Raw genomic sequence first — 17,475 nt, forward strand, 5'->3', positions numbered from 1 at the left:
CTCTCAGTGAGAATTGGTGCCACAACTATTTATGCAATATTCTGGTTCTGAACCATAATCCATGCTGCAAAGTTGATTATCAGAATTAATGCTTTGAGCTACAGCTCTGGACACCCTGCTTAGAGATCTACTCATAACCCTCTAGCATCAGAATTCACAAATAACTGCTACTGACCGCTAATTCAAAATTAATCTATAAAATTGGTATTTAGGGCCCCAAAAATCCAGACTCAAGCTACAGTAGAGTTAAATGCATCTTTTATTAAATCTCCAGCCTTTAATCTTTCCATTCCATTATATGTTATCCAAAAAGGAATATAATTCTGGTGGGTGAATTTTCTTTCCTTACTTTAGGAAGTGGTTTCCAGTGGAAAGACAGGTTAGGGAATTGCAAAATACTTCCTAAAAACTATTACACCATTTTTACTTCATGCATGGTTTTTCATAAATTGTAACACTTATTAAAGCTTTTTAATTCATTTCTTAGTTCTCGTGGCCTGCTCTTGAGAGGTGCTGAGCAATCCGAGTTTCCCTTGAAAAAAATGGGAGCGATGGCTGCTCGTCATTTCTGAAATCAGGCCATGTACTACTTTGTGTAGCTTGTTGGGTGTGTGTATGTGTGTATTGTATGTACAATGCAGTATTTTGATGTTACTGTTAGAATCATAACTCTTGCATTTCCCAGTTCTTTGATACGAACTGTGCACTACATCCTCAGTGTTGTATTTACACAGTGTAACAGGGTTGGCACCCACCTCTCGCAACTGCCCCCTTCTGGTTGGGTGTGTCTGTGTTCTTTAGATCTGGAGACCCCTTTCAGTGGTTCTCAGGCGGGCTTTCAGTGACTCAGCCCTCTGACTGAGCCGCACACACTGTATGTGAACCAGAACAACCCACTTCCAGGGTATACAGTCCACTAGGGTCTATCTCAGTACCCCTCTGGTGGTGTTTCTCTAGCCCTCTCTGAGCTGAGTCTTTAAGTAGTCCCGGCCCTGGTATCGGACCGTATCCCCAGGGCTTCTTCCCTGGAGACACTATCTTCCTGTGGCCCTCCCTGGGCTCACTCCCTTCTCAGTAGCAGCCAGACAAGAGCTCCTTCATTGCTCCCCTGGTCTCTGCTAGCAAACTGTCTTTGGCTAAGTCCTAGCAGCCAGCCAGAAGCATCTTGCTCCCCAGTCCCTGCCAGCAGACTGTCCATGTCTGAAGCTCCTTTTATATAGCCCTCTTGGGCCCTGATTGGCTGCTTTCCCTTCAGCAGGAGTCAGTACCACCATGTTGCACAATGGACACTTGACAAAATTACCAGACATTGGCTGGGCACAGGAGGGGGCTCCGGGCTGAGGTAGGGGGTTGGACTGTGGGAGGTGGTTGGGGTTATGGGGTGGGGCAAGAAATGAGGGGTTCAGAGTGCAGGAGGGGGTTCCAGGCTGGAGCAGGGGGTTGGGTTGCGGGGGTATGTGAGGGCTCCAGCTAGGGGTGCAGGCTCTGAGGTGGGGCTGGGGATGAGGGGTTTGGGGTGTAGGAGGTTGCTCCGGGCTGGGACCAAGGGGTTTGGAGGGCAGGAGGGGAATCAGGGCTGGAGCAGGAGGATGGGGCACAGGGCGTATGTGTGTGCAGGCTCCGTCCAGCGCTTACCTCAAGCAGCTCCTGGAAGCAGCAGCAGGTTCCGGCTCCTATGCGGAAGCTCAGCCAGGTGGCTCTGCAGGCTGCCCTGTCCGCAGGCGTCGCCCTCACAGCTCCCATTGGCCATGGTTCCTGGCCAATGGGCTGGGAGCTGAGGAGTCAGAGCTCAGGGAGGGGGGATAGAGGCAGAGTGCAGAGCCGCCTGGCCGTGCCTCCACCAGCAACAGCAGGGATGGAGAGCTGCTTGCAGGGAAGCTCATCTTGGCTGGCTCCCTGTCCCTGTTGTTGCTGGTGGAGGTGCACGCAGCTAGGCAGCTCTGCAGGCATGCTGCCTCCGTCTGCAGGCGCCACCCCCCGCAGCTCCCATTGGCTACAGTTCCCCGCCAATGGGCTGGGAGCTGTGGCATCAGCGCCCAGGGTGTGGGGATGGAGGCAACTTGCCTGCAGAGCCGCCTGGCCATGCCTCTGCTAGCAACTGCAGGGACGGGGAGCCACCCAAGGTGAGCACCCCCATGGACCTAAACATTTTTACCACAGACATTTGTGTCCGTTTATGGACACGTTGCCAACTCCTGCCCTGCAGCCATTCTAGCCTGCTTGGAGGACCTCTCCACTGCTTCTTTCCTGGGATGGGTATGGCAGAACCCTGAGGCCTCCAGCAGGGGGCCTTTGGGCTTAGTCCACCCAATCACACACAGTTTATATCTAGGAAAACTAGCAGTATTATGAAAATGAAGGTGACTCCTTTTTAATATCAGAGCTGTTGAATGGATACCAAGACCAGCCGGAGAACATTTCAGCATCGACGTGCATAAATGCTAAAAGAGTTCTTATTTGTTTGCTGATTTTTAAAGCCCAAAAAAGGGAAACTATATCTTTATACATAAGCAGAGTTTCCTTACTGTGTCATCCACAAAGTGTCTTGTGGAGAGTTGTAATTTTCTATTTTTGCAAGTCAGGCAGCAATTGTGGCTTGTGCTACGTTAGTATTATGGTACACATGGCTGTTTATCCTCAGGCTTGAAAGCAAAGAATGACAAGCTGGCAGTGTAATGTTGGGGTGGAGGGAGATGGCTGGTTTGATGCCACAATTGCTCTGAAGATTCTCCTCCTCCTGTAGAAGTGTGATTTTTTTTTTTTTCCTCCTGACCCTTCTGACAAGGATAGCAGTAACATGTAGGGATGTAAATAAGTCTTACATCTTCATTTCTCTTTCTCTCCCTTTCCCATCCTTCCTGGATGTTTCCACTTTTCTTCTTTTCTCCTCCTTTCTGTGTAGTGTCTCCCCCCGTACTGGCTTTGCATATTTGGGTACAGGAAGGGTGGCCATTGCATTGGGTTTAGGTGTGTGGTTTCTTCACTCCGCGCTCAGTCCTGTCACTTTGGCTGCCAAGGAGATGCCTGGCGTGAATGCTCTGACATTCACTTTCTTTTGTTGCCTTTTTCCCTTCAATAAAATAACTCCTCATCCTTTCCCCTTTTCTGATATAGTTTCCCATTCCCAATTCTCTCCCAATTCCCATTCTCCCATTCCTCTCTCTCTCCCCCGCCATGTAGGGGTCTGTTTGCATTTCTTCCTCTGCTACTCCTGATTTGTCCTCTTTCTGGTGACCTTTGTCTCCTGGCCAGCACATTTCTCACTTCCCTTTATCTCTTCTAGCTCTTCTGGTTTTTCCCTTCCCCCGCTTTAGGTCTTAATTCCTCCCCTCGCAACCCCCATCTCTCCACTCTACCCCCAGGAGCCCTTTCTCAAAATTTCTTCCCTAACTCCCTCTTATCTCAGTCGCTCCCTGGCCCCTCTACCTCCGTGTGCTGAGTCCTGTGGAGAAGGATAGGTAGGGAGATGAGGGAGGTACTTGGCATGCACCTATCCTGCAGGGAAATATGCCCTTAGCTTTGGCACCCATAGCACAAGATCATAGAGTGGGCTGTGAAGAGAGAGGAGAGACAATTGCCAGTATGGAACGGTGTGGCAGGGTGCCAATAAAGTTCTGGGGTTCAATACTGCTTACACCACAAGCACTATAAGCACTGCAGCCTGGGGTAGTTGGGCCATTTTGAACCTGAGCATGTTTAATGTATGTGCTTTTCTACTGGATGAAATTAGCAGCATGCTTTGCAAACACAATCAGTTGTAGTCTGTTTAACAGGCAGTAGATTTGCCATCTCTTTGGGGTGTAGCATGGTGGTCTCTTTCCCTCTAGCATACAGAGTAGAGATGTGATTAGCAGAGGAGTTCCTTCTACTTGCCAAAGCACCAGTTGCATCAGCTCAGTTGGGTCTGTGCCAAAGAATCCTTTTCCCCATTTGTGTCTTCTAGTCAGAGTGGCCAAATCAGTGTTGTAAGGGCCATTCACTGCCTGTTGTAAGAGGCAGTGGACTCTTAGCATCCCAGTTCATGCTTTCTGTAATCTTTCAAATGCTATGCTATTACATTTTCAGTGCTTTCCAGGGAAATTGTTAATAGACGTAATTTTTGTTGTTGTGATTTTTCCCTGTACAATTTGGTGTATATTGTTCTTCATGAATCTGATGCTCTTGGAGGGGAAAAAATACTTGTGTGCCCAAAGCCAGGATTTATTGATGTCTGAACCGTTTTTTTCTTTTTTTTCTTTCTCTAGGTGCATTTGTTGTCTGTTGGACCCCTGGGTTGGTGGTTCTGCTGCTTGATGGTCTGAACTGCACTCACTGTGGGGTTCAGCATGTGAAAAGATGGTTCCTTCTCCTGGCCTTGCTCAATTCTGTCATGAATCCAGTCATTTACTCTTACAAAGATGATGAAATGTCCAACACCATGAGACGGATCATGTGCTGCTCTTCTGATGATAAAAGCCAGGAGAGACGATCTTCAAGGATTCCTTCAACAGTGCTCAGCAGGAGCACAGATACTACCAGCCAATATATTGAAGACAGCATTATTCAAGGGACTATCAGTGACAAAGGAAACTCATGAGCTAACCTGGGATATACTTTTCCTAAGAGAGATGGGGTAGGAGGGGAGTGGCTTGTAACAGGAGATCATTGAATATGTTCACTCTGTTCCAAAGCCCAAACTCCACAGTGTTACGTGAAGTCCTTGTAAATAATTACCCAAAGGGAAAATACATTGTATTGAAGAGAAAAACTTTCTGTGCTGTTTTTTTTTTAAGTACATGAGATTGTTTTCCCCATAAGAGGAATAAACTTGTTGAGAGAGACTTTCTATGCATGGAAACAAAATACAAACAATATAATGGAACTCTCCTTGCTAGACACCTGCCGGAAGAATTAATTGCTAAACAATGCATTTGTGGCTGTCTGAAGTTATGTATTTGATCAGTTTTTACGTATCTAAAGGGGACACTTTGGGGGCTGGTAGTCCAGAAATGTGCCCTGTTTGCTGCCTCTGTTTACAAAATGTATATACTAGTTCATACATACCCCTCCCCACACTTCAGCACAAATAATTTGATACTCCCTTAAAACAAGTTAATGCCAGCAACTTGGCAGTCAAGGGCAAGTCTATAATAGCAACCCCCATGGTGTGCATGTGCAACTACCCCCAGCATGGGTTGTCGGCAGGGGTAGAACACTACCAAAAGCACAAGCCAGTACTACTTGAGTGGCAAGAGTGATTGCACTAGCTGGACGTAATAAGTCCTTTCCCCCACATCTGGGCCAAAGGGCAGGATCACATAATGCACTTTGCCAGTGCGTTACATGTAAATTCTGGACATGATTGATTGGTTGGGAAATGTGACTGAAAATAGATTTCAGTTTCAAATTTTTACAACAAAAACGCCATGAACAAAGCCTGTTTAATATGAATGAATTTATATTCTTGCTGTTTTTTTAAAAAAGCCAAGTGTGCTGGAGCAATACAAGCCAGAATATGAATGGATTTCTCACACACTGTATAAAAATCGGACTGGACCAGATTTAATCCTCTGATTTAGAGCCGAGGATCTTGAGGTAGAGGCGATGAGACTGCAGATAACGAAGACTTTAATAACAAATTCTCATTTTTAATCTGTGACTAATCAAATTTAATGTGTGGAATAACTTCCATTCTTTGTGTTTTTAAAAGTGGCTGTATTACCTGTGGATTGAATTTAGATCAGGGACATATTTAAAGTTCTAGGGCAACTATTTCAGAACTGGTCCCTAATTTTTGCATGTCTCAGTGTTTGGGAGCCCAACTTTTGAAGCTCCTTCGGCCTGAGATTCAGAAGTACTGAGCCCTGGAATTCCTTTTAAGGTCAATGGAGCTGTCGGTGCTCAGCACTACAGAAAATCAGGCCCAAAGAATCTTAAGCAGCTCAATCAAAATCCGAGTGCCTTCAGAGAACAAACTCCATAGCAGATGATGTAATGTTGAAAGATAATGTAACCTATTAATCATAGAATCCTAGAACTGGAAGGGACCTAGTCATCTAGTCCAGTCCCCTGCACTCAAGGCAGGACTAAGTATTATCTAGACCATCCCTGACAGGTGTTTGTCCAACCTGCTCTTAAAAATCCCCAATGATGGAGATTCCACAACTTCCCTAGGCAATTTATTCCAGTGCTTAACCACTTTGACAGTTAGAAAGTTTTTCCTGAAGTCCAACCTAAACCACCCTTGCTGCAATTTAAGCCCATTGCTTCTTGTCCTATTGTCAGAGGTTAAAAAGAACAATTTTTCTCCCTTCTCCTTGTAACAACCTTTTAGGTACTTAAAAACTATTATCATGTCCCCCCCTCCCCCCACTCTTCCCTTCTCCGCACTAAACACACCCAATTTTTCAATCTTCCCAGAACTGGACACAATACTCCCGTTCAGCATGGAGTAGAGCAGAAAAATTACTTCTCGTGTCTTGCTTACAGTACTCCTGCTAATGCATCCCAGAATGATGTTTGCTTTTTTTGCAACAGCATTACACTGTTGACTCATATTTATCTTGTGATCCACTATGACCCCCAGATCCCTTTCCGCAGTACTCCTGTGGTCAGGATGTGGTCAGAGTCTGCTTTTGATTCCACCCATGCATTGACATCAGTGAGTTGTATTGGTGGAAGTGAGACTAGAATTTGGATCAGAGGATATAGTAACAAAGATATGTAAGCTATTAAAGTTCTTTATATTAAATAAGGACCAGATCCCAAAAACCCTGTGTGGTATGGGCAGTTCTTAGTCACTTAGATAGTCCTATTACTGGGTTGTAGGTATGGCTCCTAACATTTCAAGATAAATATTGTATTTATATAACTCGCTGAAAAGGTTTACACTTGTATTTTTGCTATTGTAATGAAAGTTTTTGTGCAAAGACTACTTCTGTGGTTTGGTAGTTTGGTGGTGGGTTTTTTTTTTTAATTTTATTTTTTTTTTAGAGGTGACGGCACTATAAAGACATGAGATGCAAATATTAATGCCTATAGACTTACTTTCTACACATGGTTTATAATACTAGGCTGAAGCCCATATACAAAGCTACCGCAAAATAAAATGCTTCTTTAAAATTAAGTATGCATTTTGTTTCATGTTTGGTTAGCTTTCCTACTATAGCAAAAAGTGACTGCTCTTGATATTTTATATTCCTGTAGTTCCTTCAGAGTGAAGACTGGTCAAAGCTTGACATGAGAGTGGAAAATGGAAATTAATTCCTACCCCTGAATAACCATAAGGAATATTTATATGTTTTATTTCAGTGGAATTATCATATTTATTAACAGAAGCGTCTACAATCATAGCTGGGTCAGCCCTAAAAAGGATTCAATTTAAATCCCAGAAAATCCCTGTGTGTTGATCAGGGACATATTTAAAGTTCTAGGCCAGGATTTTCAAAAATAGTCTAACTTTGGGTGACTCACTTCTTGCAAACCCAACTTTTGAAGCATCTTAAGGAAAAATCCATGTAAGGGACTAAAATAGCCTTGCAGTTTCCTCTCTCTTCTTCCATTGGGAACATGGGAGTTGGCCCTCAAAACCTTCATATTTGGACACTTTTTTAGGTAAGCAGGAGTAGATTGCAAGCTCTCTGGGGAAGGAGAGGTCTTATTTTATGTTTGTACAGCATCTAGCACAATGCACTCCCAAGAAGGATCAAGCCCTAAGAGCTATCATAATGCAAATAATAAATAATACCTTCATTGGAAGGAGGCCAAAGGCTGTATTTCCACTCTCCCAACCAAGAGAAAACTGTAATATCAACAATCCTCTCAGCTGTATGGTGTACTCTCCATTTTAGCATTACATTTCCCATACAGGGCTGCAGTTATTCTGTTACTCTTCTTTACTTTAAAAAATATTTACATTGGATTCCCTGGGACAGTAAACTAACATTATACAAAACCTTCTAGTCCCATTGAAGACTTGTCCTCCATACCCTTTTGCTTTCCTTTTTTCTGGGCTTCACCATAGTCCAAGCTCTGAGGTTATTCCATATTCATGGAATCATAGAAATGTAGGGCTAGAAGAGACCTTGAGAGGTCATCAAATCCAGCCACCTGCACTGAGGCAGAACCAAGTAAACCACCTATATTGTCACTGACAGGTGTGTCCAACTCCAACCCCTATTCTTAAAAACGTCCAATGTTGGAGATTCCACAACCTCCCTTGAAAGCCTGTTCCAGAGGGGCAGTTCCCAAACTGTCCAAGAGAAGGGTGGTGACTCACTCAAGAGTCCAACAGATCCTTTGTTGCTACCTAGGCCAATGTCCTTTGTTCCTGTGAGGCTGGGCTGGGTTTGTCCCATACGTGCCCTGATGAGGTGTGAACTGCCCCTCCGTTCCTGGAAAGTTTTGCTTGGGCTTGTTTTAAGCCATGAGGACACATTTTCAGCCTCATAACTATGTACATGAAATTACAACCTATAACTTTACTATAACAACAATGCCCAGTGCATCATGGGCCTTCCGAAGACACCTGACATGACAAACTTTGCATTGGATACCACACAATCATATTATAAGGATGAACATGGGGGTGCAAGGTGTTCCCCCGAGATAGTGTCACAAGGACACCTGTTAATACACCCCAGAATATTAGCCTTTTTCACAGCTGCATTATATGGGTGGGAGACCAGGTGGATGAGGTGTAATATCTTTTAATTGACCAAATTCAGTTTGTGAGAGAGAGAAGCTTTTGAGCTACACAGAGGAAGAGCTCTGCATTACATTTTTGACTCCTATTCAATGTGTGATTCACTATAATCCCCAGATCCTTGTCAGCAGTACTACCACCTAGACAGTTACTCCCTATTTTGTAGTTATGTATTTGAGTTTTCCTTCCTAAGTAATATATTTTGCACTTGAAATTCAATAAAACATCTTGTTGATTTCAGACCAAGTCTCTAAGTTGTCATGATCCTGTCTTCCAAAGTGCTAGCAACCTCTCCCAGCTTGGTGTCATCCACAGATGTTATAAGGATACCCTCCACTCCATTGTACAAATCATTAATGGAACTATTTAATAATACTGGACCCAGGAAAGAGCCCCTGGGGATCCCAGGAGATATACACTCCCAGTTTGACAGCAAACCATTGATAACTATTAACATTTACTTTCAAAATCAAACAAGCACTACAGCTTTCTGGTACACTAAGATGCTGACCTCTGGTGGAAAGGATATTTCTGAGCATTTCAGATGAGAATTCATCTGAAGTCTGATTTTATCTTTTTTTTTTTTTTTTTTTTTTTTTTAATTTAAAGCTGAAATGCAAGGAAAGCAATTCAGAGAAGTCAGGGATCAAATACTAATTTCTTGGTATTCCTTGTGGGGTCTTCCCTACAAGCTGTAAAGTGTTTTCTATACTCTACTATTTAACATTGAGGTGGTTCATTCAGAAGCTGTCTTGTTCTATTTAGCTCCACAAATACAGAAGCAGGTCAGTAAAATTTGCCCTAAGGACCATGTATTAAAGCAGTCTCTATATTTAATTAAGAGGAACCTTTGGAATGATAAGTTCTGCAAATGTTTTCCCCACTGGAATGTCAATGATTTCCCTGAAGCGATCAGAATATTGGTTGATAGTGCAGGGTCTTATCAACATTAAGTGTGTGCCCTTAAATGTGTATGCCAGCAGTGTTCTACCTCCTTACAGGGTGAAATTCACTCTTTTGCGGATGGCCCTTGGATGAACCTCCATGCCATGGAAGCCCCATGATACACATTCATGTGGGTCAGGGGAAGGCACAGGCAGAGTGACAATGTGCGGGTCGCCCTCTACGTTTCCTGTGCATCAGGAGGTCCAATTTGGGAAACAACGGGAGGAGCAGCTGTAAGAACCCATTTCGACAGATCCAGTGGCTTGGAGAAGGAGCAGAATGCTATATGAAATGTCTCACTCAATATTTATTTGTCATTAGATGTAGGCTATAAACGATAGAGGCTATGTAGTAAGAGAGAGGATAAGCCAGTGGATAGGGGACAAATTTGGGAGACCTATGTTTGAGTCCCTGCTTTGCCACAGACTTCCTGTGTGATCTTAGCAAGTCAGTCTTGGTTTTCTTTCTTTCTCCCACCGATGTGTTGTCAGGAAAAAATAAGTTGGGGAAGCCACTGCTATTCCAGCCTATCACTGGCCATGGAAGGAATGGGACTGTAGCTCTGCAGCCTGCTTGAGGGCAGGCCCGGTATATTCCGGCTAGTTACCATATCAAGTCTATATGGCCATGATTTTCACTGATGTCTTTTAAAAAAATCTAGGGCCTTGTCTACGCTACGGGGTTAGGTTGAATTTAGCTGCGTTAGGTCGATTTTAAAACGAATGCGTCCACACAACCAATGCCGTTCCGTCAACTTAAAGGGCTCTTAAAATCGACTTTCCACCACCAACTTCCACATTTGTGCATTTCCTTCTGCTCTCCCTCATGACCTGATAGGAAAATCATCACATACGTACTCCACAATAATACACAAAATAAACCCATGTTAATTGGTTATTGCCACCGTCTGTCATTGCTCCTCACTATCTTTTATGTCTAATTTAACTTATAACCTCCTTTGAGGATCTGGGCCTTGGTCTTATATTGCTGCAAAGGTTCTCTACACATCTATGGGACTGGCTAAATAATCATAACGTCTTCCCTGAAATAGCCCTTTTTTAAACCGTGTTCGCCTTTTCTGTAATATTTATATTTATTTAACAAAACATATAAGGGAGATCAACCGTCATGCTTTGGGGCATAAAACAGCTACTGATTGCTTGGGGTTAAGAAACATGGGCTTTCTGGGTTGATTATTCTATAATTGTCCATTACAGGGTTTATTTCTCCTTCTGACGTATCTTGTACGGGTAAATGTAAGGAACGGGATATTGGACAAGGTCGCTAACTGGTCTGATCAAATATAGTACTTCTTACATCGTATTTTACCACTTAAAATTAAGTCTTTTAGCTTGTGGCCCTACTCATTAAGATTCTCCAAAATATTATAAACTCTTACAGTAATGTGAAGCTCATTTTACCTCCAACTTCTGGTTATATTTGTAAAAAAGTATTGATTGTAGACTTTAATCAGCTTTGTCCCTTGACAAGCCTCTGCAACAGTGGTACATTCATTTGAATGGATGGCGTCAGAATATACAGGAGTTGAAGGGACTGACCACCACAGATGAAAATGTAATGAATGCTGAGTGATTCTGTTCAAATTCTGATTAACACATCAGTTGTTGTGAATGTTAATTTGCAATGCACTCTGTGTTAGCTTATCATTATTCCACAAGATATAAATGAATTAATGTAATCACAAATATTTATTTTTTGTCCTCAGTAGGGTAAAGGGCACATAGGCCTTCATCTTGTGAATGCTTAGACACACACTTAATTTTATTCTTGTGAGTAGTCCCGTTGACTTCAATAAGCCTACTCAGGTAAATAAACTTACATGGGTGTAAGTGTTTATAAGGTTAGGGCTTTGGGAATCAGCCAGTTTCAGAATGTTTCAGGTGGACATGGAAACCCTACTTTAAATAGTTTTCTAACTCAGGACACAGAGAAGCAATCATTTAGGGTCTAATTTTGCTCCCACTGAAATCCGTCTCAGAACCCTTGCATTGACTTTGGTCAGAGCAGGATTGGGCCCATAAATGGAAACTCACAAGGGAGGGTAAAGCCCAAATTTTGACTTACTTTGCTTTGTTTTTCCCCTCTCTTTATAATCGTTTTGTACAATCCAGGTAATTCTTTGTGCTTTGTTTTGCTCTTTGAAACACAGTTTAAACTTTGCTTTTCTTTAAACAACAACAACAAAAAAATGCCAGCAGTACAGGTCTTGACAACAACCCTACAATTTTACAAACCACAAACGGAAATGAAAATGGGGAAGCAAACATTTCAGTCTCAGGCTTTCCAAAGGTAAGAATAATTACAATAATAGCAGGCAGTGGCGTTGGAACAATTTGTATAGCGGGGGTGCTGAAAGCCAGTGAACAAAACCATAAACCCTGTATATGATGGAAATCACTTCAAGCCAGGACGTGCTGCCATACTTCCAGCATTCTTGATAGTGGGGGATTTTTCTTTTAGATAAAATAAATAGGAAAAATACCTTGACAATATTCTTTTCCAAATATAGGCCCCCGATCCTGCATATTGATCTGTGCAGTCAAACTATAGGTCCAGGGTCTCAGAATGTTCAAACAAGGTTTCAGGTTCAGCCTATATAAATAATTTATGTTGGGTGTTTTTTCATTTTTTGGTTTGGTTTTTTAAGTGCTACCGAAGTAGGCAAGGACTTCATGGAAAAGGAGAGAAAACTGTCTCCAAGCTTGGTTCATCTTCACTCCCTGTACGCTAACTCCTTTCCCTCTGCATATGGTCTGAATGGAGAGGAAAAGAGAAATACAAGTGTCTTGGTAACATCCATGTTTGTCTCACATTATTGCAAATAGAATTTAAAAAGAATCCAAGAAGTTGAGCTTTATACTTCAGTTCCTTCTGTTTGCTTTGATATGAACATCATCAGCATCATATTATTATTATTTATCTGGTGGTGCTCAAAAGGGCATTAGGCTCTTTACAGAACAAGCAGAAGGCAAGTGTCAGAACTCATGATCTAAGTTTAGCCCTGCCATGATGGTTGAGTGTAATCAAAAAAACAAAGGGGGAAGAATAGGTTAAGCAGGACAAGGGTTATGAAAATAAGATCACGTGGTTGCTCGTAGGTATATGCACATCTTGTGGGGTTTGTATATGTGTTCCTAGGAACTTGTGTGTGTGTGCACACATGTCTGTTAACTCACTTATAGGTGATGTGACATAGCAGAAGGGATTTGAATGAGCAGAGGGAAGTGATTTGGCTAAGATGAACAAACCCTACAAAGATATAATGAATCACAGAACAGGTTTTAGATTCATTGTATTAACTTTTGTTACCAGCACATTCTGACTATGTTTGCCTTTCAAGCACATTTTACTATTAAGTTTATTGAATGAATGATGGCTTGATTTTTAAACCCACTTAATTTTAATGGGAATTGGACATTCAAACCTCTTGGTCGTGGACCCTTTCAGCTGCTGGGCTTAGAAACAGCAGTTCCACCTCAATTAAATGCAGGTTCTGTAATAAAAATGCTTGAATACCATGGTGATGGGTGCTATAGAAACCTCTAAGACAGATAGCTGGATAAATATCTATATTAAGATGAACTTCTATCTAACATGCTTCTGTGGCCCCCCATTATTGCAGTATCTGAGTGCCTCACAATCTGCACAACGCCCCTGTGAAGCAGGGCTTCATTTGTAATGAAAGAGGTGCTGGGGCTCAAGCAATATTTTTTACTTTCATAACTGATGCGGCAAGCCCAGAGGTGTTGGGGCTAGGAACTGCCAAGCCCAGAGGTGTTGGGGCTAGGAACTGCCAAGCCTAGAGGTGCTGGGGCTCAGCGCTGGCAAGCCCTGGCACAAATTAAGCCCTGCTGTGCGGTAGGGAAAAAGTGATCTTTCAATTTTTTTTAATCTGATGGGGGAAGTGAGTCAGACAGACTATGAGACTCCGCCAAAGAAGTTTGTGGCACCCTAACCACTGGACAATCTTCCCTCCCGTCAACTTGCACTTCATATTCTAACATGAAAGCAATTTTCAGCAAACAAGACAAGTGTAGCAAAAAGATTTGGGGAAGAGGAAAACTGTTTTTTGACTAGAAGAGGATGTCACAGAAGAAACAACACAGTGTAGTCTATGTGAACAGCCAGTCATGCTCCTCAGCATTCGTGGTGAGTGTTACTATGATTTGCTAGAATAATTTTGTGTGGGCTGCTGTCCATTGATTTGGTACAATTGGCAGCAGTAGTCTTAATCAGGAATTGCCCTGAAGGCCGGTTGATTCATTAGTTTCACAAAGAAGATTGAATGAGCTGTTATTTGAAAAGGCAGACAGGATCCAGCATGCACTTGTATCAACATGCTAAAAGATGACACAAGCAATGCTAATTCAATAAGTAATTCAGGTTATGTGATCTTTGCATTTGGCTGGAAGAAAACACTTTTCTTGTGATTTGTTCTCTTATAAATATGGAACAGTAAACTCCAAAAACACCCTGTAACAAGAGGTGGTATAAGTGGACAGAGGGGTGTGCATTTGTCTGTCAACTCCGGTTAGCCTGAAGAGGGCGAGGTGAACCGATGTGCATGGTAGCAAAATGGTGTAATCTCAAACACAGTATATGTGAGATGCCAGTGAAATCTCAGGAACTTGCCAGCCTAAAAAACTGCAAGATCTGACCTAGAATTTAGATCAGTTGAATGCACCTGCTCAACTATGAGTTAACTTATCATATTGCAATACAAAGACTAAATTACCAAGGCTATTAGATAAGGCCGGGCTGTATGTCCCCTCCAAATTTCTTTCCATACTATGTACTATAGATATTGGCCAATCTTTATTTATCTGGTTCTTTTAAATGTTTTTGCTGTGGTTAGTTATCAACACACAGTATTTCTAAAAGTGTATATTTTGGCTATATTATGCATTATTTAAGCACCCAGATCTTACAGTTTTGGGTACTCATGGAATACAGCAGCAGGCAAGTTATTGGTATTGTGGTATGTTTTTTTCCTACCTACTATTGTAAACCTTATCTTACTATCTTACTATCTTCTTTCAGGTTGTCTTAGTTCATGTGGGGTGATGTCTTTCGTTGCATGTATTTAGAATTGGACAGATGCAGAGTGCATGAGGTGCAAATGATTGTCCTCAGCATCAAAGGTATTTTTAAATTCAATTTCTATCACAAATGCCTTGTTACTTGAAAACCTCACGGATTTTTCAACAGGCAATTGAGAAAAATGCTTGCGAGAGGGATATCTTTCAATTGCTTTGCCATGTGATAGGAATGATAGCAGGTCTTCTGCAGGAAAATGTTTCATCTGATGGAATGATTAGGTCCCAGTAAATGATTTGAAAGAGATCTTTTTCATTTCATCATGAGTGTGCACTCATACTGTGAATATGTACAGCTGCACTAGCAAATAGGAAGGACAGTGCAATGGCCTAGGGGGATAGTATGGAACTTGGAAGATGCAGCTTCAATTCCATGCTCAACCCCAGACTTCCTGCATGACCTAGGGCAAGTCACTTTCTGCGTACCTTCCTTCTCCATTGTAAAATGAACAGAAAGAGTAGTACTTCCTACGTTACAGGGGGGTTGTGAGGCTAAATCCGTTACAGCAGTGCTCAGATACTGCATTGGTGTGGGCCACATACATATCAGAGATAGAAGAATCCTTAAATTCAGGTCTGTTGTGAGGTTCTCAGGTGGATTAGGTTTCAATGGTGCTCTATCATTATTCACATGTAATTTCTAACTGCCATGCAGAGGGCTCCAACAAATTTTACACCAACTTCCCTGTTATCTATCTATGGCAGACTGAAAATTCAGCGGCAGCTTCATTTGCATCTCAAAATGTGGGGTTTAAAATGTTTAAACAAATAATGCAATCAGTGAAGTAGCCCCTGTGCTGTTTGTTTATAAAAATTAAATTTATTTTGCACTGTCTATTTTCAATGTGCTTCAGCTTTTTGTACTGACAATGTCTAAGTGCACTGCAGAAGCTGTCGAGGGAAAGCTGTGGCTTTTAGTAACTGGGGAAGGTCGACTGACACAACTGTGCTTATGTCAGTCCAATTTGATTTAAAGACCAGGACTGCAACATACAAAATGTTAATTGTGAATATTGTATTACATTCAGCTATACTGGCTGATTAATACACTTTTCCATACACTTTTCCATACACTTTTCCAAATACTATGATTCCCACAACAAATAACGTCACTGACTGATAGCAGTAGCAGCTGTGAAATGAGTCCAACTTAGTCTGATTACAGAAAATATTCAAAGTTATAAAACCTGATACCAATAAAGATAAGGAAAGTTTTTGTTACAATAAAACTTTCTTTGGATACAAGCAGAGGAATGCTGCTGTTCATGCCAGCTGTGTATTTTTACTGCTGGAGAATAAGGAAACAGTACGCACTTCCGTATTTGTAAATTCAATGATTTGCTCATTCCTCATATAAACAGTAGCATGGCTCTTGTTTAGGCATAAAACCCAAATATATATATATTCCCTGTGTAAATCTGGCCTGAGATTTTTGTCCAAATCTCAGCAAATGCATCACCTATGAAGAGCCTGTTTCATAAGAAATAAAAAGTACAGATTATGCCAAATCCATCCTTGAGGTAACTCCATTGACTTCAGTAGAATTACACCCAGGACAAATATAACCCAGTCTCTGTTCATTTTATAAACATACCAGATAAGTTATATTTATATAATGTTATAATCTTATATTCATAATTGGTTATTGCTGGTTTCTTAGATTCTGTGAACAATGTATATGTTATAAAAACCTTCAGAACTTTGGTGAAACTTTATATCTTTTCAAAAAATAAATGGTAAATATAACTAATGGACCAGGAAATGCTCACAGCATTGTTTGTAGTAATTTTATGGCAAAAATATCAATCCTTAATTATACTACTAATAATACACATTGAAATGAGAAAATTAAATAAAACCCTGTTTATACTAGTTGGGTCATTATGAAAACTTTCTTGAGGCTGGGTGTTTAATTAATAAAGATAGTTATTTAATTAATTGTATTTCACTAGTGATCATCTTAGGTTTGGTATGACATTATAGAACAATTGAAGTGATACAGTGCACAGATGTACCGTGCATTTCTAAGGAGTATATTATTGATATCACTTCACTAGGTCCTTCCAGCTCAGCTCTCTAGTTTCCAGCTGATTGCACAGGCTTGGGCACATACTATCCTTTCAACTCACTATGAAAGTTATTGGAGAGAGGAATTTATCTAAATTCAGCCCTGGCAGAGCGGACGCAACTCCATTGCCTTCATTTATGCTGGGCTTGCTTTCATCAGGGCTATATTTGATCTACATTGAGCTCAGGAGATGAGATAACTGTGGAATGGGTCCTAAAGGACTGTACTGAGGGCAGCTCCTCAGCTGGTGTAAATTGTCATAGCTTCTGTGTCTACACTACAGACCTTACAGTGACACAGCTGTACTGCTGCAGATGCACCGCTGTAAGATCTCCCCTGTAGCCACTCTAGGCTGGCGGGAGAGAGCTCTCCGCTGGCATAATTAAACCACCCCTAATGAGCAGCAGTAGCTGTGTCTGTGGAACAGCGTCTCCTGCTGACATAGCGCTGTCCACACCAGCGCTTTTGTCGGTCAGGTGTGTGTTTTTTCACACCTCTGACTGACACAAGTTTTACCAACAAAAGCGCCGGTATGGACATAACCTAACTGAAGTCAATGGAGCTATGACAATTTATACCTGCTGAGGAGCTGTCCCTGAATATTTGACTTCTACTTTATTGCTTTTAGTCTAAGGAATAACTTGTTCATTAAACCGAAGTAA

General features: G+C 41.8%; 1 protein-coding gene across 1 annotated transcript in view; it reads left to right on the forward strand.

The window, feature by feature from the left end:
• LPAR3 (lysophosphatidic acid receptor 3) overlaps positions 1–6,120 on the forward strand; it is a 36,406-nt gene extending 30,286 nt beyond the window's left edge. Inside the window, exon 3 of the mRNA XM_037907630.2 lies at positions 4,245–6,120. Coding sequence (XP_037763558.1) covers positions 4,245–4,576 — 332 coding nt within the window. The 3' untranslated portion in view covers positions 4,577–6,120. The remainder of the gene's footprint in view (positions 1–4,244) is intronic.
• Positions 6,121–17,475: the final 11,355 nt, after the last annotated feature.

Source organism: Chelonia mydas, chromosome 8 (assembly GCF_015237465.2).
Source record: "Chelonia mydas isolate rCheMyd1 chromosome 8, rCheMyd1.pri.v2, whole genome shotgun sequence".
In the NCBI taxonomy this organism is placed as follows: domain Eukaryota; kingdom Metazoa; phylum Chordata; order Testudines; family Cheloniidae; genus Chelonia; species Chelonia mydas.